Source organism: Orbicella franksi, chromosome 2 (genome assembly GCF_964199315.1).
Source record: "Orbicella franksi chromosome 2, jaOrbFran1.1, whole genome shotgun sequence".
NCBI lineage: Eukaryota > Metazoa > Cnidaria > Anthozoa > Scleractinia > Merulinidae > Orbicella > Orbicella franksi.
The window spans coordinates 5773916-5801901 of record NC_138146.1 but is presented as its reverse complement, the minus strand read 5'-3'; the positions used below and the strand labels follow the sequence as shown (position 1 = coordinate 5801901).

Here is a 27986-nt window from a genome sequence, read left to right as displayed (position 1 = left end):
CTGGTTGACCGTGTTTTCATATAGGTGTTGAGAGAGCGGCTTCAACAACGAATGAAACAACGCGAGGAAACTCTTGTACTGAAGCAAAAGGTAAATAGGTTATATAATTGTAAAATGGAGGTAGCTCTAAATTAAATGATTATGAAATGTAATTGTTTTTCTAATTGAAAGCTCAGGTGATTATCATATATCTTCATATTAATTGGCCAAGGTCGTGTGTTTTACAACGTCCACAATGTATGCCCATAACAAGAAAACAGACAAAGAAACAAACAAAAATCAGAGCGTCTAAGAAAGAAAAGTTGTTTATCGCTAGACTTTTACAGCTGCAGTGTTCAGTGTAGTTTGTATGTGAAGTGAGTTTTAATCAGCGTTTGGAAAGGCGTCTACAGCCGTATGTTAACTGCTTGGTGACTGAATGAAAGAGAAAGCGATGTGTTCGCAGTTATGTAGAACGAGGGTTGGCAATGTGTCGCATTCAAGAGAATGCAAAACGACTGTAGCAGAGATTTCTTTTCCACACAGCAAGTTAAACTGCAAATTCAGTTAACTTCGACTATCTCACCAGCTGCGTATAAAGAGTAAAAACCAGGATTGTTTAATCGCACCACATTTTTAATTCATTGGTTCTCTTCTACTAAGGACGAGTTGTCTCAATATATGAGCAATCTCAATGTGAACAACATGGCCATGAAGTTAAGGAAAGCAGCTATGAAGGCAAGGCATCAGAAAGAACTAAACGATCTTAGAACCCGGATGCAGAAGGAGATTGACCAATCAATTAACGAGTTAAAGATGGCGTCTGACATCAAAAGAATGCAGGCAGTAGAGGAACAGGTAACTTGATTTTCTGAATTTATTTAAACGTCCAACGTTAGAAGCATTTTGTACAGCACAAACGGAAAACTGTCGGTAGAAAATTGCAAAACCCTGACATGAAAAGATCTGTACATGACTGATACTTGTGTGCTACCATTCAAATAGGCCAATTTCGATTTAGTTTAGAGGGTGGGGGGAGGGGGGGGGGTGGTAAAGTAGAAGAAATGACATCGAAGATTGATACCCCAAGAATTTTAGAATTTATCGAAATTGGTCTATTAAAGCCTCTGTGTAGTACTTTCATGGGGTACTGTTTCTTACACGGTGGGTGTATTAATTACGTCTGTGGACAATGTTTTAGTGTGTGACCATTCAGATAAAAGCTATTGAACAATCTTTTAGCGATGTGCTGTTTGTTTTTCAGTGGCATTGAGGCGTTTTTAGCTGAGGATCTTTTTGGAGTGTTAAATAGTTGTTCTGTGAATGAAAAAAATAAAACTAGTGTGGGTTTTGTAGGTTTTTACATCAAGGGGGGGGGGGGGCAAGAATATTGACATTAGACGAGGCATGGTTTTATATTTTCTTAGGAATCTTAGGACTTGTGACGGTTCCGTTTGTTAATATGTATTAAAATAGTTTTGAAAAGTAGCTGCAAAATGGAGCTAGAGACACCAACTGCTTTTTTTTCTTTTTCAGAACATAAAGTTGATTTCGATTTTAGTCCAACAAGGCAAACTTCAAGAGGAAGAACTGGAATCAGTGCTCAAGTTTCTGTTCCCCGCAAAGTAAGTTCATATCGCAACTCACTCTTGTTAATCTTTGCTCATCCTTGGTGCATTGAGAAATTTCTTCTATGTTGAAGGACTCGTTGATCTAGTCCTGGCACTAAGCAATACTGGACACATGTACATGAATTTTCTGCTCTGATCATTTATTCGTGGCACGGTTCGATTCCCAAACGGTGTTTGGTACAACCTCGTTCCCGAGGTCCTCTGTCCTCTTCCAGGAGAAGACCCTGGGAACGAGGTTGCGTTTGGTATGGAAGTGTTAAATGGCTGAAATCGATGCTGAACAACTTCCAATATCCAAACACTAGTTTCATTGCCATCTTTTAATTACTAGTGGTTGAAAATTTTAGATGAGTTTCAACAACCATGACGGTTTCTTTCCAGGTCATCGAACGAAATTGACGAACTCCTATCTAAGATATACGGCCCAGGCCACACGAAGGAGAGCAAACAGACCTCTCTTGATCCAAGGTGAACTTCTAAAAGGCAGACGTATTGTATATAGTGATTGTGTTGTCGCGATATAAGTTTAAAACGAAGTTTTGCTTTACTGAGATCGTGATATGTCCGCACTGAATTTGAGACTGGCGACGTTGGGCAGTATAATGATTGTGATTGTCCTGGTGTTCACAAGCTTGCCTTCCTTTGACCAATATTGAGTTAACAGGTAAACGCCAGGGGAAAAAAAGACGAAAAGAGAAGAGAAAAGGAAGGGGAATTGGAAATGTGACAGAGAGATTTCGAGGGAAAGTAACGTAACGTTTGAAACGAACTGAGATCTGTGAATAATTTCTCTAGTCAGAATGAGAATTACAATGATTGTCTAGATGTCCAAGAACGTAAAAACCAGTTAATAACTAGCGATTTAGAAGGGTTGATATCTAGGCTTATATCTCTCGCTTTTTATTTGCTATGCAGAAGACCAAGTGCATTGGAGGCCAGGATCCGTAGGGCAAGTGCAGCCCCTATAACAACTCCGCCTCCAATACGGTATGTGTAGCCAGCTACCTTTAAAGTTCCTTTGAAATTTCAGACAAAAATTCACACAAAAGGCAATCATCCTTTCGTCTGTTAGAACATTGTCACAGCTACTTTTTCTTTTTGGGGTTCTGTATTCTCCATCTTTCTCTTTATTTGTGGTACGCTCTTTTTATTGCTTAGGTAAAAATGAAATTCTATGCTGTAAGCAGTTAAAATGCCTGACTTGTTGATGCCGCAAGCTTGTAATCTGACTGAAAATGAAGTACAGGCGTTAAATAATCGATACGCGAGGTCAATAAGTAAGAACTGCAGCGGAAGCTTAGCATCATATTAAGAGCTATGTTAACCTTGCTTGATGAAACTTGCTCATATCGGCGAAGAAAGTTTATCGTGATATCTGACGTTATGGTTTTGTTTTCAATAACTTTTTGCTGATTTTAAAATTGTGAAGCAAGAAGCAAACATATATTCAAATGAATAATATTGACGATTAAGAAAGTTATTACAAACTCAACTCAAACTCTTTCCCAGGGTCTCTCATCTTGCCACCCTCACGGGAAGATGAGAGACCCTGGGAACGAGGCTGCAACAACCACCTCAACAACAGCAACTGGTAATTGTTTCTATGGTTACTTGATTGATTGAGTTACGTGTACAAATGAATTGTAATCTCACTGCTTTCAGTGAGGTTCCTGATCCGAATCACAACCAATAAGAAGACAGCTTAAGGCACGGACGTGACATGCACAGGTCAGTTAGTGTGTGACGTCGACATTGCGAACAAATCACGCAACTTTGTCACGCAATGACTTTTTTCGTTTAAATCGTTTTCTAACAAAGCACCTGTATCATCGCTATCTACCGTTTTGTGTGACCTTAACAATGCACAAGCCACACAAGCAGATTTTGATTGTGAGTTTATTCGTTATTTGAATATTTGCACTTGCACCTTGACGTACAGGTTAGTGTGTGACCTCCACAATGAGCAAAAATTACGCAAAATTGTCACGCGCACTGAATTTAGTTTCACTCTTAATCACCATTTTTGAAACTAGCACGATTGATTTGACGTAATAAGGCACCATTTTTTTGGCCCAAGAAAAAGGCTAACGGATTAACAGACGCAAAAGCCTAACTGCTGTATTCTAAATGCTGCACTTAGAACTGACCTGTAACGTCTCTGCTGTAAGATAAATTTTATGATTTACTACATCTTCTCCTTCTATAGCTGTTATTATATCCGCTTTGTCTTGTCTACGTGCAACTCATTATCCATACCACTATTTGTTCTGATGTACTCTGTTCTCTTGTATTGTCCTGTCTCATAACTTTAGTTCACCCTGCTCCCCTGTTCATGCTGTTTTCGCCCTTTTCTGACCTTTGACCTACACCTTAACAAACTCCTTATTGCCATCTCTAGATTATTTCGTTGCAAAGAGTTAAACCCGAGCCTCTTCAGCTCATTAACCAATCCGAGAAAGAGACAGAACGTAACGGGGGATTTTCAGATTTTGAGATTCCAAACTAATTTCAGGGTGCAAAGTCATTTTATTGTTGTGTTTGAACACAGAAAATTCTTTCTTGCAATGACATTTTTTTTTTCTTTTCCCACGCTTGTCGATTGCACTCTTCCAACGTGAGTGGTCAGCTCACGAACAAACGCAGCTTAGTTTTATCTTCTGTCGTGTTTTGAGAGTTTTAAATCAGACTTCCAACTTGATGTTTCCAACCGGTAAAACCTTTTTGCACTCTTTATTTTAGACGTCCGTGTTCTATTGCATCAATTGTCTTTTAGCCTGTTTTAAACATGAGACAACCTAAAATTGCATCTTGCCTCATTTGTTTGTCAATAATACCCAGTTTTAACGTTTTTCCTCGCTTTCTTTCCTTTTTTACTACACTCACCACTTCTATTGCACTCATCAGAGAAAAATAGGATTTTCTTTTCAATTGCAGAACACAAAGCAAAAAGAAGAAAAAATCAAAGAAAAAAGAACAAGAAAATAACGACCTTCCACCAATAAACTTTAAAAGTAGTAAAAAAGGATTTAACTTGAATGAATCTTTGCGTGGTTATCGCTCACTCACAGACGAGGAGCAGAATACCGCCCCAACTTTACCGAGAGTAGCCGACGACGAACGAGATTTACCGAGTGTTACTCAAAAGAGGGGAGCTTACCAACCTCTTACTGAAGAACACAACCAAGAACTGGTGGACGAGATGTTTGGCGACTCGCCGGAGAAGAGCCGAAAGAAATCAAGCAAGAGGCAAAGAAGGAGACGACCGAGGGAAGACGACGAGGAACCGGTTGCTTGAGAATTTGTAATGTAGTTCCTGTCGGGAAAAAATGCATGTACAGTGAACCACCAATTCCTTTAACAGGAGGGGGGGACACAAATGGTGTCCGTAGCCGCGGGGGTGGGTTGCAGGTTGGTGTAACGCTTCTCTGGGATACACAGAAGAATGTTTCTCTTATAATGTACATCCACAAGGGTTACCTTACAAAGGTGACTTTCATATTGGCAAAAGATTCAAAATCCAAAATAACAAAATCGCCGTTTTGACGGAGTATGGAATTTTTCGCACTTCCGTGGCACTTTTTATACATGTTTACCACTGAACTCTCTCCCCTTTCTCCCTTTCCCCTTCCCCCCTCCCCCCTCCCCCCTCCCCCCTTCCCCCTCCTCCCTCCCCCCTCCTCCCTTCCCTCCACTCCCTCCTCCCTGGAAAAATACGCACCGTTGAACTTCCAACCGTTTGAAACTGTTCACGTCCAGTGAGCGAATATTCAGGACTTAAATATTCAGTCTCTTCAAGTTAGGCATGCGGGATGCGGGATGCGAGATGCGCGATTCAAACGGCCAAAGTTCGGTTTTAAACCGCAATTTAATCTGGATGGCTGGACATGACCATTTGCGCAAATTTTACTTATTAAGTGTGAATATCGCAGTGTGGTCTTCTTGATCGAAACGTTTCTATGTCGGCATTCCAAATGCCACCTTAAAGGTACATTTACACAGGCAATATTTCGTGCATCTGATCTTGCAGTTTTGTTGCAACATAGATCGCATGAGAAATTGCCTAATGCAAACACTTCCTCAAATGTGCTTGTCCAGCGATGTTTTAGCCCCAACAAGCGTTTTCGAATATTTCGAAATGATTGCGGCAACTTAACACTGTATCGATTCCTCGCAAGGGTGCAACTTCTGTGCAAGTCAATACCCAGTGTAACATGTCTGAACGAAAGGCTGAAAGGTACATTTTTCTTGAAGCCATGATCGGGCTTAAGAGAGACCGCCCGTTCCACAGTGCGCTGTCTATTTTAGGAAAATCAGCTGCTTAGCCGGGAGCCCCAATTTAATCCTGCACGTCACTTACCTTTGGATATACTTCAGTTTCTCCATCATCTCTTTATACAATTCACATCAATATTATCTTAATCCTAGTAATTCCTGTGATTTCTCTTTTCTTTAAAAAAAGAGAGAAGAAAAATCAACAAAGTTGGCCGTGATTGTTAATGGCCCAGCTATTTCGATTTGAATGTTGCATGATTTCATTTAATAACAAAAATAGAGTCAATTTTCAATTATGAGGGATTTTCCCTCGAGAATATGAGATATAAAAACCGCATTCTCTTCTTCCATTATCCATTTCGCTTTATTGAGTTAGGGCCTGTTTACAAGGAGAGAGGGTTACCCCAGCAAACGGGTTACCCTAGCAAACGGGTTACCCTAGTACGCACACATTTCCTCTTTTTTTCTGCGTTCTAGGGTTACCCTGGTAGGCGGGTTAACTTTTTCCCTTGCAAACACTCCAGGCAGGGTTAACCCGCCTATCCGGGTTAACTTTCTTTGTTTCCAGACTCTTTGAGTGTAACCGCGCATTAAGTTGTTCCGGGTTGTAGGGTTACCCTACCTGTGAAATTTTGCTTGTAAACCCGGGCTATCTTTTGCCCTCCAGCTAGGGTTAACCCGCTTGCTAGGGTAACCCTCCCTCCTTGTAAACAAGCCCTTAGATTTTCCCACGACAGACGAAGGAAGCGCCGTATGCTTCGCTGCGAGATCATCGATGCAAACATATTTTATATTCTATTTAAATACAGTAACGTATAACCTCCTTTCGTATAATTTTATTTTAGTAAAGAAAAATATTTAAAGGATGTAAATCTGCACTCTTACAAGAATTTATCTTAAGTTAATTTAAACCGTTTAAACTTCGTGTGGTTATTGAAATTCAGTCTGAAGATGTACATTTAGAATATTGTAGACATGATGATAGATGCGAATGCAGCCATAACACTACCAGAAAAAAGACCTGAAAACATTTTCAGGCTTTGAACGGGATATTAGAATATCGCTTTGTGCTATTTATGTATTGTTGTATTTTATTGTTTCAAAAATGGACCGGAGTGTAAATAATCATTTTATTTTGACAGAGAGCAAACTGGTGAACTGAATACTTTAAAGCTGGCAAGTTTTAAAGTGAACTTTTGTACAAAGGAAGTTATTTATTGCACTAAACAAGTCTGCCATATGTTCTCGTTAGCAGAGTGTTCAGTTAAATGCTTAGCTTGTAAACAAACTTCACAAGTTTTTAGTTTTAGCTTTTGCCCGCATTGCAAATGCGGAGGATAAGTGTTGATATGTATTGCAATTTCATATAACTTAATAAAAATAACGTTTTCTGCCTAATGGTAAATTATATTCCAGATATAAGGTAATTCCTCTGAACTGCATTACGCATCCTGTGCGCGATTTTCCATTACTGAACGCATGCGCACGAGTGCGTGCAGCTAATGAATCAATCAGCGGCTTCCCCTTGGGGGCCACCCCCAAGGCAGCCACGGGAACCTAACGGCATTTGTCGAGATTGTCAGATATTTGTTGCCCGAGGGTGTGGGGGGAAACATCACTTTTGTTCACAGAGATTGAGTCCCAGGTGGCAGACTCTGGGGATTTGCTGGTCAGCGGTATACCCTATCGAAGATTCCCGGATGTTGTTCGAGGTGGTCACTTCGCGTCCTTGTCGCACGAGCCGTCGCACGAGATTTAGGACTTGAATTAACCAAGTTTCGTCGACTTGCCTGTTTACAACGCTTGGAGCTCAGAAATAAGAAGAAAGCTGTTCTGGTGAATTCTTTAGAAGTAAAGCCAACTGCACTGAAATACAACAAACTTTAAATGAGGGTCTAAGCAGAGCAAATAGCTGGTTTTTGTGCCTAAAATTCGTACATTTGTGCGTTAACGGGAACACTGGTCCTTATTGTTGTAACCAGAGGGGCAGGGTATTTGTCAGAATTCCTCTGCTCTATACCCTGGGGGATGTGATGAGGTTTGAAAGGGCATTTGGACAAATCCCCCAGAGTCCCCGGGAGTGGCCCACAGGGCGAGGCCGCTGATTGATGCATGACACCTACAACGTTAAGAGATTTCCTTTACTATTGAATTGCGCATCCCTACTGCGCATAATTTCACGCGTGATTAGCGCGCGCGCATTAAAAAAATGGCGGCTTTTTCTTTACGGCTGGACCTCGCCAAGAGGTAAATCGTCCTTTTCTCGAAAACTCGCAAGGTGACCTATCACTTTTTTTTCTGTTGTTTTGAATTGAGTAATTTATTTCTCTGTGTAAAATAATTATGGACCAATTCTCAGTGTAGAACAAGAAACAGTCGTCGGAAACGTGAATTTAGCGAGCAATCGTGACTAAAATCATGGTGCTATTGTAAGGACTTTTGGGTATAAACAAGGTGCTGTTGCTCCTAAACGAACCCTGGGACCCTTCGTTTCTATTTCAAAATTTAAGTTCCGACAATGTATTATGTAAACAATCAATAGGCAAATTTTGGCAGAATTCTAAGTGCGGGTTCTATTTTAGTGGAATGACTTTAAGCCAAGCTCGACAGCAAAGTTAATGTTTGTTTTCTCCTAAACGAACTCGGTGATTCCAGCTTATTACTGCGCACATTAAAATTATGTGGTTAACCGCAATATACCGCGATTCAAAGAAAAGGTTAATATTCTGATGTATTCTGTTGGAATGTTGTAAAGCGCATGCAGAGAGCTCCTCAATTTACTTTGTAATTCAGTTAAAATAGCGTGTAATGTAAGAGCGTGAGAGGCGCGGTGGCCTCATGGTTAGTGCCGGCTCGTCTCCTGATCGAGCGGTCTGAGTTCATGCCCTGGCCGGGGATATTGTTTTGTGTTCTTTGGCAAGACACTTCACTTTCGCAGTGCCTCTCTTCACCCAGATGCATAATGGGTACCGGTGAACTTAATGTCGGGGGGGGTAACCCATCGATGGACTAGAATCCCGTCCAGAGGGGGAGGAGAAATACTTCAAGTCGCCTCATTCCTTTCTCATATGCATTGGAAGATCATCAAAAGGCAGGGGTTGCTTTTTTTGGTCGGCTAATCATGTGTATTCAATCCACGTTAAGGTTTTCCTTTGTTGTCTTATATTACTTCTTTCATGTCATCCGGTTCTTGACTGAGCGCAGATATATAAACTTCACCATACCAAAATATTCTGCTGCAACTGGATTCTAGTTGTCAATTATCAATAGCAGCGGCTTCTAAAAGTAACAAGTCAACTTTTCAACTACAGCTTGCTAATTCTAAACCCACCTACAAACACTACAGAAGCAAGACATCCGCCTTCCCCGTTTGCCCGTTAGTCTCAATCAGTTATATTCTTTATCCCTAGCTTGTTCTAGACACTATTAACGATTTCCTAAGGTTAAAGTTAGCCTGCTAAAACAGCCGTCCCTTTTCGCTCCTCACCCCGATCGCGATTAGCAATTTTTTGACGTCCTTCTCGCGAAGCGCTACTAGGGGTAGGGAGCGAAGAAAGACGGCTGTTTTACGCAGGCCAGGTTCAGGTAGAAAACAGTGAAAAGAGTGTTAAGAAGACTGCTTAGTTCGCAAGTTATAGCGACGTTTGTTACAGACTTGGCACGTGTGTTTCATATCATTGAGTTCTCATAACCCTCAGATGAACAACAGGAACTATTCCGAGTTCCCCCCTCCCCCATATTCTTTCACAACCGTTTAGTTATGGCAATCCACCAAAGGGGTTCTCACGTTTTCAAAAGGGCTGCATGTTCTAATTTTCAGTCGTTCTACTGACAACACTACAGTGTTTTGTTTTCCAGACCCAGTGATATTCTCTGTTTTAATAAAACTTTTTCAAGTTCGCGTTAGTAACGAGGTAATGTTAGCTTACTTAAGTGTCCCATTGTTTTTAGTTTTGCTTATAGTCATAGGCTAGGCTAAAAGGCACGACGGCAACCGTAAACGTGAACTAGGGAGATATTTCAACACTGTATTCTAAAATACTGTCAGTTACTTGCCAGACTATGCAAAATTTGCTTATGTTCTTGACTAAATACACGCACACACCCGTAGTGTGGTTGCAGTACTAGTTCGTCCAAGGTTTAATATTTTTTTGTTGAAGTAAAGCTACTGGGCGTGGAATGGCTAAGTGTTAGGGCAAGTCAAACGACGACTTCTTGAGAGAGTAGAATCATTACAGCAGCAAACGGAAGTTGTTAGAATAGGCCTTTTGAAACAGTTAGTCACGTAACCGATAATTTGTAAACTTTAAAGGAGAAGGCCACTCCAAGAAACGTATTTTTTTTGGCAACGCGAATAAAAACCTTGCACTAAGTTTAGCCACTCACCGAAGTTTCAGCCTCTAAAGTGCAGGTTTTCTTTATGAAATTCATCTCCAAAGAAGCCCAAAATTCGACATCGTTACCGTCATTTTGAACAGTAGCCGCGTTTTCGTGACGTCATTTTGTCCAAATGGTTTCCAACAAGCCTTTTAACTACCACTCTTAAGGGCTTATGGGTTATGGCTTCTCTTGAGCCATATTATTTTGAGCCAAACATGCTCCAAACTCCAAAATGATAGCATTGAAGATAGTGAAGTGGATAATCGCTTGGAAAAAATAGAATTTGCTGACCTTGTGAAGGATGCAAAGTCAGTTGCAGGTTTGTCTCCTTCCCGCCATTTTAGAGTCGGACGGAATGGCGTCACATAAACACTGCCTGCCAAGACAGTTTCACAATGGCAGCTTCCGAAGTCGCTTCTTTCGAGACGAACTTCTGCAGGATAGCGGGCACTTCAGAGCCTTAAACTTGGGTGAGTGGAGATGCTGAATGTGTACTTGCTATAGGCAAGAGTTTTTTTGGAGTGACCTTCTCCTTTAAGCTATCAATGTGCATCTAAAACTACGATTTCAGAACTGGAAAGGGCATGTTTTAAATAGCCAGAACACTAATACTTTTCAGACCAATGCCGCATACACGATGAAGAATTAATGACGATTTGAATATTGCCAAAAAATAAGGTTTAGTATAAAAGCTAGGAGCTTTGCCCTCCAGAAACCTTCTCCGTTATTTAAAAAACCACTACAAAAGGAAACTGCTGCCATATAACTGTTAGAGATAGAAAGAGGGATGAAATATTAGGAAGACTGAAAAATTCTAGGTTCTTTAACCAAAAGGCAAAGATCGATTTTATGTCAGCTTGAAAACCTGAAAAATTGCACCACTGGAGCGTGACTGGAGGGCAATGCATATTTTCCTCATACAAATCCTTCTAATTTGTAACCTCTATACAAATTCCCTCTTAAAAAAAATATTAACCTGAAATTTGCATGTAAGCTTATTTGTAAATGTTCTTCCATTTCTGATAACACCATTCATTACCAATGACTAAATCAGTGTGTTCTTGAAATGCACGTCACGTGAACAACTGTTCAAAAGACCTATTTAACTGCACTTGGTAGATTTCACGGCTCAATCACGTTGGTATCAAGATGTTTCTCTGACTCCCTGCTCTTCTTGACTTCAACCGGCTTGACTTTAGCTTCTTGACTGAGGCCAGTCAATGGTCTGCGCCGATAGTGACGTTTTCCGTTGATATCTGGAGTAAACAGACCAAAACCTAAGTGACAAGCAATGACAGACGGACAGAGGGACTGCACATGACAGCGGACAGCGGACAGTGGGACAGAAAAACAAGGGTACTCTGGGACGCAGGGACACTGGAAAAGAGACTAGCAGTCAACCTCGTTCTCAGTAGGACTGGAGAATTTCAAAGGCGTATTTGCTCGTGTGCGGTTAATATAGCGATGACCAACAACCACCTTTCTTTCGCTTCAGTTGAGATCGACTAAAATTATTCGTTGACTCTACCCCGGTGGAAAAGTTTGTGTCACAGGTAGTCACTTGACCAGCCGCAGCAAGAGTCTTCTCCTAACGACAAAGGGAGGCAGAGGAGAGAGAACCTGAAAACGAGGTTGACTGGCAGTGTAGATACTGCGATTATCAATTTTGCAAGGCGCGACGGAAGTTTTGTAACCAGAATCGTGTTATCACGAGGAATTGACACCTTGTCTAATGCAACCCCTTGGCCTCTGACGTCATTAGTAGCAAAGCGCGCGAAATTGGAAAGGCAGTTTCAAATCGCATTCATCGAAGAGAATGAGCTTTTAGGGGTTCATCGCCTGAAGGTGGTCATTAAACATTTGTGTATAAGCCATGTTCTCTATCGAAATCTCGTACTATTCTAAACCAGTATTTCTAGCCTGATAACCTGTTGTTGAGATAAATTGAAGTTCCAATTAGAATACCGCAGAATTTCGTTCAGCTCTTGCAAATGATTGAAGTCGGTTTTGCTTTTTAATTGAACTTGTAAACAGATCCGACTCGTGGCTACGGCAGCCAGTCGTGGAAATTACTAAAAGCGTCTGATCTGTTCACGCGTACAATTACATGTAATATAATCGCTAATCGTTTCACAGAATCCCTATACAAATTGTCTAGGAACTGACCCGCCCACTTTTCATTTCCCACTTTTTTTTGGTGACGGCGATACTGCTCCTTAACTGTTACTCAATAGGGCCCAGCTATACCTATACCCCCACTTCACGGAGAAAGAGATGACTTGAAATTTAAACACAGAAGCGGGCAATTCCCTTTTGGTCTCTCTATCTCCTCATTTTTTTTTATTGTTACATTTTCTTGTCAATATTGAAATAAATTCTGGAAAAGTTAAATTGTATAAGTTGATAACCAATTAATGTCATTTGGCTGTATACTCAAGGCAAACATATCATTTCAAAATGGCTAATTTTCAAGTTACATTTTATCGGATCTGGCCCTGAAAATGTTTCTTCTTATTTTGAATGAAAATTAGGAAATATGTATATGGAAACATGTACCGTGTTTCTATCGAGTTTTAGAAACAGGAATGAAAGTTTGGGAGAACGGGAAATGCTGTGGGAACCCGAGCAGAGTGTTTCCACACCTTTTTCGAGTTCTCCATAACTTTCACGAGTGTTTCTATAACTCGATAGAAACACGGAGAACATGTTTTCTATTTCTTTTAGAAAATACCCCGACGAAAAAAAGAAAAAGAAATTGTCTACTTTAATCATCAAAATGTTAATTCTCTTTACTCGCGCCATCATTACGTGTACATGTTTTGTGTTTCTATCGAGTTTTATATAATAAACCAAATTATACTTGCATTTTGATTGGTTCTCGCCTATAATATATTAGAGGACAGACGTATGATTTACTTCATCATCACAAAGATTTTTCCCTCTGTGTTTTAAAATGGCGGAAAGTTTTGCGAATTTAGACAATATTTTACGTGACTGGGGGAAAGATAAGATACAAAAAGGTCTTGTCGAGGCATTGAACAGGTACGAGAAGAAAGAAGAAGAAAGAAAGAGCCTATTCCTTTTAGAAAATGACCCAGAAAAAATACTCAAGCAGTCTCAGTGGGCAGTCGACCGAGATTAGACCAAACACAAAATTGGTCTTGAAATTATTTCAAGGTAAGAAACCATTTCTTTGTCTCGAAATTAAAAAACCTAATAAACAAAATATTTTCCTATGTGATGTATCAAAGGCGGCTGCAAAGCAAGACTAAATGATATAAAGGTTACTGACTGCTGCAATAGCTTGGCATGGATTAAATGATTTTCAAGACCGGACGACCTCCGATCTTGGCCTGAAAGAGTCAATTATCTCTTGCAATTCTGTTAACCCCTTTAATATTGAACTTTCAAAGGGTAATATATACTTTTGAGCATGGCTTATTTTTGATCCCTTTGCATTAACTTTTACCATCTTAATAGGTAGCTGATGGCATCTCTAAATTATTCAGTTGTGCAAGACTTCAAATTGTGTAATCTAAATTTGAAAACATTGTCTAACTGAAGAAAATGTCTTTTTCATAAAGTGGGTTTGTGTGAATTTTTAGCGCCAACTTTGTTACGCTTGATATTACCCAGATCCAAATACGCCCCCGTGGAATAGCTGTCAGCTGTTCATGCCCGGCTGGTTTTATTTCTAAATTTCATTTAATTTCTGATTAAGGTAGTAGGGTAATCTTTCTTAATCAAATTTGAAATTAAAACGCAGTAGCGGGCAATTCCATTCTGGTCTCTCTATCTCTCTATCTCTCTATTTCATCTTTTTTAGTTTAATTCATTTTTTTACATTTTCTTGGAAATGTTAAAATAATTTCTGGAAAGGTTGTAGGAATAACCAGTTCATGTCATTTGGCTGTACACTCCAGGTAAACATTTCGCTTCAAAACGGCTAATTTTCAAGCTACATTGTATCGCACCTGACCCTGAAAATGATTGTCCTCATTTTTGGGCGATATATCAAATATTTTCTTTTAAAAAGATGAATGACACAGCCATCAATACCTCTATCTGGACAACAAATTAACAGAGTTTGAGCAAGTTCGAGATTTCACATTTTTGCTGCTATTTGCACATTTTTTTTGATTCTCACAGATATATATTTTTAAGTGTTTAGTTAATCCCAACATCATTCCAATGCTTACCACAAATTCCCCACTTTCCCTTGTAGGCAGCGTCCAGCGAACACCAATACATGTGGTAATCAGTTTTGGTACAGGAATGGTATGTTACTCCTTTGTAAGTGAAAGGTATACTGCAGCATTGGCCAGCTGTTGTCTTTTGGACACACTGAGCTTCTGTTGAGGACGCTTTAAAAACAAAGATGAAAGGAACAACAAACGTTTAAGGTGAACTTAGCAGTCTACTAGTTTCGAAAGAAACGGTCTCGCCATAATATCATTAGCTACTATTTCATCCCGTTTAAAAATGCCGAGATGTCAATTGCTTTTACCATGAACTATTAAGCAAGTGGTATTTCGCACTAAGAAGGTGCCATGTTTAAGGACCTTTGCGAAACGTTTGGTTGGTAATTCTACTACGCACGCGATGTATTATCAATGGCGGCTGCAAAGCAAGACCGAATTAATCCCAACATTATTCCACTGCTTACCACAATTTCCCCACTTTCCCTTGTAGACAGCGTCCAGCGAACACCAAAACCTGTGGTAATCAGTTTTGGTGCAGGAATGGTATGTTACTCCTTTGTAAGTGAAAGGTATACTGCAGCATTGGCCAGCTGTTGTCTTTTCGACACATTGAGCTTCTGTTGAGGACGCTTTAAAAACAAAGATGAAAGGAACAACAAAAATTTAAGGTGAACTTAACAGTCTACCGGTTTCGAAAGACAAGGTCTCGCCATAATATCTTTAGCTATTATTTTATCCCGTTTAAAAATGCCGAGATGTCAATTGCTCTTACCATGAGCTATTAAACAAGTGGTAATTCCATGTTTAAGGTCCTTTGCGTAAGTTTTGGTTGGTAATTCTACTGCGCGCGCAATATATTATCAATGGCGGTTGCAAAGCAAGACCAAATTAATCCCAAAATTATTCCAATGCTTACCACAATTTCCCCACTTTCCCTTGTAGACAGCGTCCAGCGAACACCAAAACCTGTGGTAATCAGTTTTGGTACAGGAATGGTATGTTACTCCTTTGTAAGTGAAAGGTATACTGCAGCATTGGCCAGCTGTTGTCTTTTGGACACACTGAGCTTCTGTTGAGGACGCTTTAAAAACAAAGATGAAAGGAACAACAAAAATTTAAGGTGAACTTAGCAGTCTACTAGTTTCGAAAGAAACAGTCTCGCCATAATATCTTTAGCTATTATTTTATCCCGTTTAAAAACGCCGAGATGTCAATTGCTTTTACCATGAACTATTAAGCAAGTGGTAATTCGCACTAAGAAGGTGCCATGTTTAAGGACCTTTGCGTAACTTTTGGTTGGTAATTCTACTGCGCACGCAATACATTATCAATGGCGGCTGCAAAGCAAGACCAAATTATTTTACGGTTAGCGACCGCTGCAGTAGCTTGGCATGAATTAAATGATTTTCAAGACCTGATGATTTCTGATCTTGGGCTAAATGAGGCCCTGATCTCTTGCAATTCTGTTAACTCCTTCAATATCGAACTTTTAAATGGTGATATATACTTTTGAGCTTGGCTTATTTTTGATCTTATTGCACTAGCTTTTACTGTCTTAATAAGTAGCTGATGGCATCTCTAAATTTTTCATATGTGCGAGACTTCAAATTGTATGATCTCAATTTTAAAACACTGCCTAAGTGAAGGAAATGTTTTTACAAAATGTGGGTGTGTGTGGATTGTTAGCGCCAACTTAATTAAAGCTTGATATTACGTAAACCTAAATACGACCTCTTTTAATAACTGCCAAATGTTCATGCCCGCCTGTTTTTTTTTTTTTTTCAATCAATTAATCAATCTTTTTATTTCTTAATCAGTTACACTTTACAGTTTCTAAATTTCTAAATTTCATGTAATTTCTGATTAAGGTGGTAGGGTAATCGTTTTAAACGAAATTTTAAATTCAAACGCAGTAGCAGGCAATTCCCCTCTGGTCTCTCTATCTCTTTGTTTCATTTCTTTTTTAAGTTTATTTTTATATTCTCTTAGAAATCTTAAAATAATTTCTGAAAAAGTTGTAGGAATAAGTTGATAACAAATTCATGTGATTTAGCTATATACTCCAGGCAAACATTCCGCTTCAAAATGGCTAATTTTCAAGCTACATTGTCTCGTACATGACCCTGAAAATGATTGTCCTCATTTTTGGGCAAAACATCGCTTTTTTTCTTTAAAAAAGTGAATCAATACCTCTATCTGGACAACAAATAAACGGAGTTTGAGCAAGTTGGAGATTTCACATTTTTGCTGCTATTTGCGCATTTCTTTTGATTCTTGCAAATATTTATTCTTAAGCGTTTACTTAGTCCCAACATTACTTCAATGCTTACCACAATTTCCCCACTTTCCCTTGTAGGCAGCGTCTAGCGAACACCACAACTTGTTGTGATTAGTTTTGGTACAGGAATGGTATGTTACTCCTCCGTAAGTGAAAGGTATGCTGCAGCATTGGCCATCCGTTGTCTTTTGGACACATTCAGCTTTTGTTGAGGACGTTTCAAAGACAAACATGAAAGGAACAACAAAAATTTAAGGTGAACTTATCAGTCTACTAGTTTGGAATGAAACGGTCTCGCCATAATATCATTAGCTATTATTTTATACCTTTGAAAATGCCGACATGCCAATTGCTTTTACCATGAACTATTAAGTTAGTGGTAAATCACACTAAGAAGATGCCACGTTTAAGGACCTTTGTTCAACTTTTGGAGCGTAACCGTACTGCACGCGCAATATATTTTCCTGTGTGATGTATCAAGGGTGGCTGCAAAGCAAGACTAAATGATTTGAAGATTAGAGACTGCTGCAATAGCTCGGCATGGATTAAATGATTTTCAAGACCCGATGACCTCCGATCTTGGCCTGAAAGAGGCAATTATCTTTTGCAATTCTGTTAACTCCTTTAATATTGAACTTTTAAAGGGTAATACATACTTTTGAGCATGGTTTATTTTTGAGCCCATTGCATTAGCTTTTACTTTCTTAATAGGTAGCTGATGGCATCTCTAAGTTATTCAGTTGTGCAAGACTTCAAATTGTATCAACTAAATTTGAAAACATTGTCTAACTGAAGAGAATGTTTTTTCATAAAGTGGGTTTGTGTGGAATTTTAGCGCCAATTTTGTTACGCTTGATATTGCCTACATGTAAATACAACCCCTTTAAATAATATAACTGTGAACTGTTCATGCCTGGCTGGTTTTATTTTTAAATTTCATTTAATTTCTGATTAAGTTAGTAGGGTAATCTTTTTTAATCAAATTTGTAATTCAAACGTAGTAGCAGGCAATTCCATTCTGGTCTCTCTATCTCTCTATCTCTCTATTTCATTTTTTTTTAGTTTAATTTATTATTTTTTTACATATGCTTGGAAATGTTAAAATAATTTCTGGAAAGGTTGTAGGAATAAGATGATAACCAATTCATGTCATTTTGCTGTACACTTCAGGCAAGCATTTCGCTTCAAAACGGCTAATTTTGAAGCTATATTGTATCGTACCTGACCCTGAAAATGATTGTCCTCATTTTTGGGCAATATATCAAATATTTTCTTTAAAAAAAAATGAATGACACAGCCATCAATACCTCTATCTGGACAACAAAGAAACGGAGTTTATGCAAGTTGGAGATGTCACATTTTTCCTGCTATTTCCGGGTTTCTTTTGATTCTCACAGATGTATATTTTGAAACGTTAAGTTCATCCCAACGTTATTTCAATGCTTACCACAATTTCCCCACTTTCCCTTGTAGACAGCGTCCAGCGAACACCACAACTTGTTGTGATGAGTTTTGGTACAGGAATGGTATGTTACTCCTCCATAAGTAAAAGGTATACTGCAGCATTGGCCATCCGTTGTCTTTTGCACACATTGATCGGCTTTTGTTGAGGACGTTTCAAAGACAAACATGAAAGGAACAACAAAAATTTAAGGTGAACTTAGCAGTCTACTAGTTTCGAAAGAAACGGTCTCGCCATAATATCTTTAGCTATTACTTTATCCCGTTTAAAAATGCCGAGGTGCCAATTGCTTTTGCCATAAACTATTAAGGAAGTGGTAATTCGCACTAAGAAGGTGCCATGTTTAAGGACCTTTGCGTAATTTTTGGTTGGTAATTCTACTGCGCACGCAATATATTATCAATGGCGGCTGCAAAGCAAGACCAAATTATTTTACGGTTAGCGACCGCTGCAATAGCTTGGCATGAATTAAATGATTTTCAAGACCTGATGACCTCCGATCTTGGCCTGAATGAGGCCCTGATCTCTTGCAATTCTGTTAACTCCTTAAATATCGAACTTCTAAATGGTGATATATACTTTTGAGCTTGGCTTATTTTTGATCTTATTGCACAAGCTTTTACTGTCTTAATAGGTAGCTGATGGCATCTCTAAATTTTTCATATGTGTAAGACTTCAAATTGTATGATCTCAATTTTAAAACACGGCCTAGGTGAAGAAAATGTGTTTACAAACTTTGGGTGTGTGTGGATTGTTAGCGCCAACGTAATTAAGTTTGATATTATCTAAATGTAAATACGATCCCTTTTAATAACTGTCAAATGTTCATGCCCGCCTGTTTTTTTTTTTCAATCAATTAATTAATCTTTTTATTTCTTAATCAGTTACACTTTACAGTTTCTAAATTTCTAAATTTCATGTAATTTCTGATTAAGGTAGTAGGGTAATCTTTTTAAATTAAATCTTAAATTTAAACGCGGTAGCAGGCAATTCCCCTCTGGTCTCTCCATCTCTTTGTTTATTTTTTGTTTACTTTATTTTTATATTCTCTTGGAAATCTTAAAATAATTTCTTGAAAAGTTGTAGTAATAAGATTTTGCTGTTTACTCCAGGCAAACATTCCGCATCAAAACGGCTAATTTTCATGCTACATTGTCTCGTACCTGACCCTGAAAATGATTGTCCTCATTTTGAAGTGAAACATCAAATATTTTGTTTCGAAAAAATGAATAACACATCCCTCAATACCTCTATCTGGACAACAACAACAACAAAAAATGGAATTTGAGCACGTTGGATATTTCACATTTTTGCCGGTATTTGCTGATTGTGTTTGATTCTTGCAGACATTTATTCTTAAGTGTTTAGTTAATCACAACATCACTGCAATGCTTACCACAATTTGCCCACTTTTCCTTGTAGACAGCGTCCAGGGAACACCAAAACTTGTGGTGATCAGCTTTGGTACAGGAATGGTATGTTACTCCTTTGTAAGTGAAAGGTATACTGCAGCATAAACCACACCTTGTTTTTGCCACACATTCAGCTTCTGTTGAGAACGTTGTAAATAAAAAGATAAACGGAACATCAAATATACAACTTAAATTTAACAATCTTCGATTTTCGAAAGAAACTGTTTCGTCATAATGTCATTAGCTATTGCATTATCCCTTCGATAATTCCGAGATGCAAATTTCTTGTAGTAAATGGCAAATTTTGGTAAATCGCCGAAAGAATGTGGCCTGTTTAAAGTGATTAGACCGGTCCCACCTAAAAATATGAAATGTAGGCTGTATTGACGGACTTCTGTTTTATTCTACCTTTTTTTGTTGTTTTGTTTTGTTTTTTTGTCATGGACGCGGTTCACATTTACGTCTAAGATAAAACGGGTCAGTTTCTTTGTCATCAGACTAGCTTAAAAGAAGACTATTTGTTACTTAAATCAGTGAAACACCCGCCTAATTGCTGCTGTGGCACTCTTTTGTTCTTACCATGTATATTTTGACGTCATCTGACATTTTGAAGTCATGTATCTGTGATCCATTATTCAACAGCCGCACGGCGATATGAAATATATATTTGTTAAATATACAGGATAGAGAAATTTTTTTTTGTTAATTGCAACACTTATCCACTGGATATCCATTTGTCCAGTGGATATTGTTAATCACCCTTTGAACAACTGGACCCACATGTCTTAAAAGATCTCTGAAAAGAAAGAGGTTTAGCATACTCTATTGGGCTGCATTATACATTCTGTGGACAATCACACTGGCCCGTTTTCTCGTTGTATTTTACGCCGTCGCCACAGGTAATTTTGTTCACAATCTGATTTGAGCAGGCGATTTACGCGAAACAATTACAAATCCTTTTTTGCCATTTTTCAATTTCCTTGTCATTTTACAATCAAAGGTCCCAAGTTCTTCCAGCTGCCATCCTGCCTGAATTTCCCGTAAAATATAGGGTGTTTCCATCATGCCAGACCGACCGGTCAGAGACCAGTGGGAATACTCGAGGAAGAATGAAACGACATTTACCGATCAAACCGGGCCAACCAAGAGGAATGACCCTTATCATTTCTTTTTCCTTTCCCGAATTCCCTAAATAAATGAAATCTACTGTAGAAAAACGTAGGGCAATGAACCGGTTTCTCAAAGTGGAACGGCAAATTTCGGTCTGACCGGTCAAAGTGGACCACCTCCATAGCTGGTCCTGAATATTCCGGTCGGACCAAACAGAAACGGACCTTTCCAATGGACTTCAGACCGAAATTTCCGGAATTTTTGGCACAATGAAAGTACCCATAGTTTCTCAAAAGACTTACCTCTATGGTTTCCACGAACATAGTAACCATGGTTATGTGCGAGGTACATAAACGCAAAAAGAAAGAAACTCAAAGCAATCATCACGCGTGTTTGGTTGTCAGCTGACAAAAAAAAAAAGAAAAAATTGAAAAATTAACTCAATCATTCATGCATGACACATTATGGCTTAGTGTGGTTAGCACGCTGCCCGGTCGAGCCTGATTCAGAACTCTCCGAAGCACAAACCAATTAGTTCAGGCTTTATATTGTACGCTCGTCAGTCATTTTGTTTTTGTGTTTCTTCTTTTTATTACATGTAACTGTTTATTTGTTTCTTCTTTTGCCTTTTGTCTTTTTTTTCTCGTTTTTCCCGTCTTTTTGTTGTTGAGCAGTAGCGGAAGGTGCATGGTCATGCTAACATTATATTTTAAAACTATTGACAAAAAGTATTTAATTGTCTTGTTTTGCTTTACTTTTTAATTATTATATTTTTAACTGGACCGTAAGTTTTGACTTCCGGCCTAGTCGTTAAAATGAAAAATGTCTACTTTTGTCGTCGTCTTTCGGGCACTTCCGGTGGCGAAAATCACGTGATGATGCAATATCAAAATATTGGCTTTTGAGCTTCCTAATTGATCCTGAGTTGTAATTTTACCACGAACTGATTGCCTAGTTTTTTTTTTTTTTTTGTGGTGGGAGTGCGATAGAAGCTTTTGAGAGTGGTATCTGCCAGTTCTTTATGAGACGTGTCTGTTCAGGCCTAACGAAATTGGCCGGATTTATGCTAGAGACGGATCATCTGTCTGGGATGAACTTGGGCAAAAAACGATAGTTCGTCCGATAATTCGTCTGTGAGTAAATACGGGCAAACAGACGGATCATCCGCCGAGAGAAATTGTCGTGATAGTTCGACTTGACCCACGAACTTTCGTGGATGATCCGACGTGTGTGTGTAAAATATCCACGAAACTTACACCCCGTTACAAGGAGCCAGCGATTATTTTCGATAAGCTAGAAATTTCAAGATGGCGGAAAAGTCAGCTGGTTGTTCGGAAAAGTCAAAAAAGTTCAAGAAAGCACGTGTGTGGACGGAAACAGAGCTTAAACACCTTGCGCTTGTTCTAGCTGAGGAGAAAAAAAAGCAATACGCTATTCGACTGAAGACAATTGATAGAATAAATAAACATTTCCAGCTCTTTATATTACGTCTAGTTGTTAAGCCCGCAACCGTTTTTATGCCTGTGACTGCTTTTCCTAAATGGTTATGCACTAGCTATTCTTCACAAACTACTGTAGCAGTGATAAAAGATTATTTCAATATGTTCAGCGATTCCAGTTGACTGGGATGATATCATCTGCCGACATTAAATACAATGTTTGGGTAGATGAATAAGTATAGTTTAATGTATAAATATAATGATAAAGGGCGACAATTTTCTTTTGATGATATTTAATTTCGTTGTTTTTCTGTTCACAAGACAAGTATCAGTCCTCCCTATAACCAAAAAGTTAATTTCAAAAGAACATGTTTTTTTTTTTGTTTTTTTGTTTTTTTTTCAATAGGATATTCAAAGCTGTAACCTACATTTGCAAGCGCGTAGGCGCTTAACATAAACAAAACTTTGTCGATGAAGAAGTTTAATTGGCATATGACAGAAATGATCAAGGTATTTATCGCTTGGGAGAATTTTTTACGGTATATATAGGGAGTTGTGTTGTTGTATGTTATGTTATGTTATTTTATTTTATTTTTTTGGTCTGTGAGTGTCATAGCGAACTGTTTCCTATCGATATCAGATAATTCGAACCTTAGCCTGGATACGGAATCAATTATGACAAAAGCAAATATAGTCAATGAATGATTGAATATGTTTGGGATAAATAAATAAGTTAAGTGTAGTTAAGATTCGATATAGTTTTGAAAGCTACGATTTTTGTGGACGATACTTTCTGGTTTTGTGGCTAAGGAGACAAGTAATAGTGTGCTCTATCAATGAGAGGTTTATTTGCGAGAACTCACGTTTAAAGTCAGTCAACCGAAGAAATATTAAACAACAACTCCGATAAAGTCACCTTGATCGCTGCTTGTACTTCAGGACCATGCTCGAATATTAGCAAAGTAAACTCAACCAGAGCTGGTAACACGCTGAGATTGTAAACTGTTACTAAATAAATAACATCGAAAGTGCTCAGGAAACTACAGATAGTCTTCGGGAAAAACGATGCAGGCATACCCCGAAAAGGCATAGAACACCAATATATGCTAAACTTCGTATCACACATATACTTTGTTATTTTAGATATAAAAGACCACATGGGCAACAACCACACCAGCAGAATCAAAAAGAAACTTTCTTTTGGTAAAAGGGCTATGTCGGAAACTCAGAGTTTGGGAGCAAACAGTTTGCGGGCTAACACATCTAAAAATGCCTGTATATGTCGGTATATGTATATGTCGGTAATATTGTGATCTGCGACTATTTTTGGGTGAAGATTTAGTGCTGTGATAAGCACTACTAACAGACAGAACTTGGCGACAGTTTGCAAGGTAATTAGCTGATCTCACGGAGTATTTATCATTGGTTGGTTGGTTGGGTTCAGTGATTTTCAAAGAAACCACCGTTTCGGATCAAAAAATCACTGGGAGGTTTGTAGACTCGCGAAAGCTAAATTAAGGTCACTTTTCGAGTGACGTGTTCTCTCTTTTAAGTTTTGCAGACTTTAAAGTGCCTCGATGATTATCCCTCGAAGGCATTCTACACTTCTGAAAGGTATATTTGTTCTTACAAATAAACGAATAAAGCCGGTGAAAATTTCTTACATGCCTTAAGAACAGATCAATCCTGGTGAAAAGGAGGGGAAAAAAAAGGGAAATCATACAGTTGAAGAAATTAACTCGTCTAAACACATGAAAACAGTTTGAATTTTTTTGATAGTTTTGAGTACTAGAGACGCATAATCCGTTGGGGCGGACTTCGACAAGAGCAATTTTAGCGCCTTCCTTTGCGTCCCGATATACGGCAGAAGACTGGTAATTCGTCAAGAGGAATTATGTGCCGAACTGAAATCGTAGTCCACGAATAGTATGTGTCCTGTTTTAACACCACAGGACACGCATAGTGAGGCGCGCGAGGAGTTGGCGAATGGGTTGTTTGGTTGAGTAATCCTCTCAGGACGTCACAGAATAGCAAAATAACTCCACATCAAAAAAAAAAAAAAAAAAAAAAAAAAAATGAGAATTTAAATCTTAACATATGGATACGGATTGAATCATGTGTAGTCGTTTTAAAACATCCCGAGCAAAATTAAATTGTTTGCACAGTAAACATTTCGAAGACCGAGGCTCGAGCCTTTGCTATTTCTGGTTTTAAAACTTGTAATTGTTTATATGAGCTTTATGATGACTACTTCTCAATGTGGTTGATAGCCGTTAGCAGTAATATACAATTACTACAGTGCTTTTGATGCTCTAGTCAAATAGTCTGCGATATCAAGAAAAGGTCCTGCAACAATTCACGTTTTAAGTCAGTTAGCTGATTCTCGATAACCGGAGAAAGATTAGACAGTAACTGTGAAAAGGCCGCTTTGATCGCTTCTAGTACTTAGGGACCATGCTCAAACATTAACAAAGCAAACTCTGCCAGAGCTGGTAACACGCATGACACTGAGAGAGTGAACTTTTACTACACGAATACTTAAATAGTCCTAATACCGAAAGCTTAGGGGACTATACAGATAACCTCCCGGAAATGCGGAGCTTATTCCAAAACGCATGGAACACGATCAATATATGCTCAACTTCGCTAACAGCATCGTACATATTATGCTATATCAGTGAAAAGACCAGGTGAGCTTTAAAACCACACCCGAGTAGAATGAAAATGAAACTTACCTTTGGTAATAGGGCAATGTCGGACTCTCACAGTTTGAGAGCAGACTGCTTGCGCGCTAATATATCTAAAAGTCTCTGCATATTCAATGAAGCATACGGTGATCTGCGACTATTTTTGGGCGAAGGTTTTGACGCGTGTTTGTGTTGAATACTAACAATAGAACGAACTCAGCGACAGTTTGCAAGGTAATTAGCTGATCTCACGGGATAGTTATCCGTAGCAGGTTAGTTGGGTTCAGTGATTTTCAAAGAAACCACTGTTTTGGATCAAAAATCGCTGAGGTTTGTAGAAACAAAGCCCTCTTTTTTAGTGACGTATTCTGTTTTTATGTTTTGTAGACTTTAAATTTAAGTGCCAAGTCATGATTATCCCTCAAAGGCATTCTACACTTCTGAAAGGCATATTTGTTCTCATAAATAAACGAGTAAACCCGTTGAAAATTTCTTACATGCCTTAACAACAGATCAAATCTAGTGAAAAAGAGAAAACAAGGGGAAAATCTTACAGCTGAAGAGATTAGCATGTCTAAAGAGATAAAAACACTTGCAAGTTTTCTTGGTAGTTTTATGTACTAGAGACGCATAATCCGTTGGAGCGGACTCGGACAGGTGCCTTTTAGTGCCTTCCTTTGCGTCCCAGTATTAGGCAGAAGACTGGTAATTCGTCAAGGGGAACAATCTGTCGGACAGATATCTTAGTGTTGTAATATGTGTCCTCTTTACAACAAAGTAGACGCATAATGAACCGCTTGAGGAGTTGGCGAATGACTTTCGGACTAGCAAAACAACTCGACATAAGGGAATAAGAAAGGGAACCTAAACGTGAATACGGATTGAATTATTAATAGTCACTTACATGTAGTCAATTACATGTAAAATCAGGCGAGTGAAATTTAACCGTTTCCACAGTCAGCCTTTTACCTCGGACATTTCGCAAACCGAAGCTCAAGCGGCTGCTATTTCTGGTTTTACTTCATGAATTTCTTATTGCTTGTATGAGTTTAATGACTGCTTCTCAATGCGGTTGATAGCCGTGTCGGACTCTGAGAGTTTGCGAGGAGACTGTTTGTGGGCTCTTATGTCTAAAAATATTTGCATATCCACTGACGCACTGGCGATAATAATGTGATCTGCAATTATTACTGGGCGAAGATTTAGAGTTGTGTTAAACAGTAAAAATAGAAAGAACTTAGCGACATTTTGCAAGGTAATTAGCTGATTTCACGGGTTAGTTATCAGTGGTTGGTTGGTTGGGTTCAGTGATCTTCAAAGAAACCACCGTTTCGGATCAAAAAATCGCTGAGAGGATTATAGACTTGCGAAAGCTTAAGAACGCCCACTTTTTGAATGACGTTTTCACTCTTTTATGTTTTGCAGACCTTAAAGTGCCATTCCTGATTATACCTCGAAGGCATTCTACACCTCTGAAAGGTATATTTGTTCTCACAAATAAACGAATAAAGCCGGTTAAAATTTTTAACATGCCTTAAGAACAGATCAATTCTGGACGAAAAGAGAAAACAAGAGGAAAATCATACAGTTAAAGAAATTAACTTGTTTAAACACATGAAAACAGTTTAAAGTTTTATTGGTAGTTTTGTGTACTAGAGACGCATAATCCGCTGGGGCAGACTTGGACATGTGCTTTTAGTTTCTTTACTTGCGTCTCAATATAGGGCAGAAAACTGGTAATTCGTGAAGGGGAACTATCTGTCAAACTGAAATCTTAGTGTAAGAATAGTATGTGTCCGGTTTTCACACCACAGGACACGCATAGTGAACCGCTCGAGGAGTTGAAGAGTGGGTTGTTTGGTTGAGTTATCCATTGAGGAATTCACAGACTAGCAAAACAATTCCACATAAAAAAAATGAGAATTTAAACTTCAACATATGGATACGGATTGACTCATGTGAAGTCGTTTTAAAAAATCCAGAGCAAAATTAAATTGTCTCCGCAGTAAACATTTCACAAGCCGAAGCTCGAGCCTTTGCTATTTCTGGTTTTAAAACTTGTAATTGTTTGTATGAGCTTTATGATGACTACTTCTCAATGTCGTTGACAGCCGTTAGCAGTAATAAGCAATTATTACAGTGCCTTCGATTCTCTAGTCAAATAGTCTGCGATATCAAGAAAAGGTTCCTGCAACCGTTTACGTTTTAAGTCAGTTAGATGATTCCAAAGAAAGATTTAGACAATAACTACGAAAAGGCCGCTTTGATCGCTTTTTGTACTTCAGAACTATGTTCGGACATTAGCAAAGCAAACTCTGCCAGAGCTGGTAACATGCATGATAGAGAGACAGTGATCTTTTACTACACAAATACTTAAATAGTCCTAACACCGAAAGCTCAGGGGACTATACAGATAACCTCCCGGAAATGCGGCGCTTATTTCAAAACGCATGGAATACGATCAATATATGCTAAACTTCGCTAACTGCATCGCACATATTATGCTACATCAGTGAAAAGACCAAACGAGCTTTAAAACCACACCCGAATAGAATGAAAATAAAACTTACCTTTGGTAATAGGGCAATGTCGGACTCTCACAGTTTGGGAACAGACTGCTTTTGCACTAATATATCTAAAAGTATCTGCATATTCAATGAAGCATACGGTGATCTGCGACTATTTTTGGGCGAAGGTTTTGACGCTTGTTGTGTTGAATACTAACAATAGAACGAACTCAGCGACAGTTTGCAAGGTAATTAGATGATCTCACGGGATAGTTATCAGTAGCAGCTTAGTTGGGTTCAGTGATTTTCAAAGAAACCACTGTTTTGGATCAAAACTCGCTGGGAGGTTTGTATATAGATTTGCGAAACAAAGCTCTCTTTTTTAGTGACGTATTCTCTGTTTTATGTTTTGCAGACTTTAAAGCGCCAAGTCATGATTATCCCTTAAAGGCATTCTACAATTCTGAAAGGCATATTTGTTCTCATAAATAAACGAATAAAACCGTTGAAAATTCCTTACACGCCTTAAGAACAGATCAATTCTGGTGAAAAAGAAAAAACAAGAGGAAAATGCTACAGCTGAAGAAATTAACATATCTAAAGACATGAAAAGAATTGGAAGTTTTC

The 27986-nt window shown here is 38.6% G+C and overlaps 2 protein-coding genes across 4 annotated transcripts in view; one reads left to right on the top strand and one right to left on the bottom strand.

Moving 5' to 3' along the window:
* Positions 1-7280, top strand: part of LOC145477861 (uncharacterized) — a 42329-nt gene extending 35049 nt beyond the window's left edge. The window contains exons 34-39 of one of the 2 annotated variants that reach the window (XM_081455704.1): positions 25-90; positions 643-837; positions 1516-1604; positions 1992-2078; positions 2526-2597; positions 4545-7280. In XM_081455704.1, coding sequence (XP_081311830.1) covers positions 25-90; positions 643-837; positions 1516-1604; positions 1992-2078; positions 2526-2597; positions 4545-4905 — 870 coding nt within the window. In that variant the 3' untranslated portion in view covers positions 4906-7280. Of the gene's footprint in view, positions 1-24; positions 91-642; positions 838-1515; positions 1605-1991; positions 2079-2525; positions 2598-3272; positions 3339-4544 lie in introns of those variants that run through there. The other variant, XM_081455705.1, reaches the window with a different exon arrangement.
* Positions 7281-8360: 1080 nt separating this feature from the next.
* LOC145477862 (epididymal sperm-binding protein 1-like) lies at positions 8361-21110 on the bottom strand. 2 transcript variants are annotated; one of them, XM_081455706.1, is made up of 8 exons: positions 21029-21110; positions 19601-19753; positions 18190-18342; positions 16795-16944; positions 15381-15545; positions 14929-15093; positions 14462-14626; positions 8361-11518 (listed from the first exon to the last, which is right to left on the bottom strand). In XM_081455706.1, exons 1-8 carry the CDS (start codon positions 21108-21110, stop codon positions 11385-11387), a joined length of 1167 nt encoding a protein of 388 aa, XP_081311832.1. In that variant the 3' UTR covers positions 8361-11384. The 2 variants fall into 2 exon arrangements, with proteins under 2 accessions (XP_081311832.1, XP_081311834.1); XM_081455708.1 differs by lacking the exon at positions 8361-11518 and having other exon boundaries at positions 14430-14626.
* Positions 21111-27986: the final 6876 nt, after the last annotated feature.

Bases quoted from the DNA above. Each gene is read 5' to 3' on its own strand.
- LOC145477862 (XM_081455706.1), bottom strand. From the start codon at position 21,110: ATGATTGCTTTGAGTTTCTTTCTTTTTGCGTTTATGTACCTCGCACAT. The intron at 19,754-21,028 runs GTAAGTCTTTTG...CGTTCTCAACAG, and splicing joins TGTTCGTGGAAACCATAGAG to AAGCTGAATGTGTGGCAAAA. The intron at 14,627-14,928 runs GTAAGCAGTGGA...TTGTTTTTAAAG, and splicing joins GGGAAAGTGGGGAAATTGTG to CGTCCTCAACAGAAGCTCAG.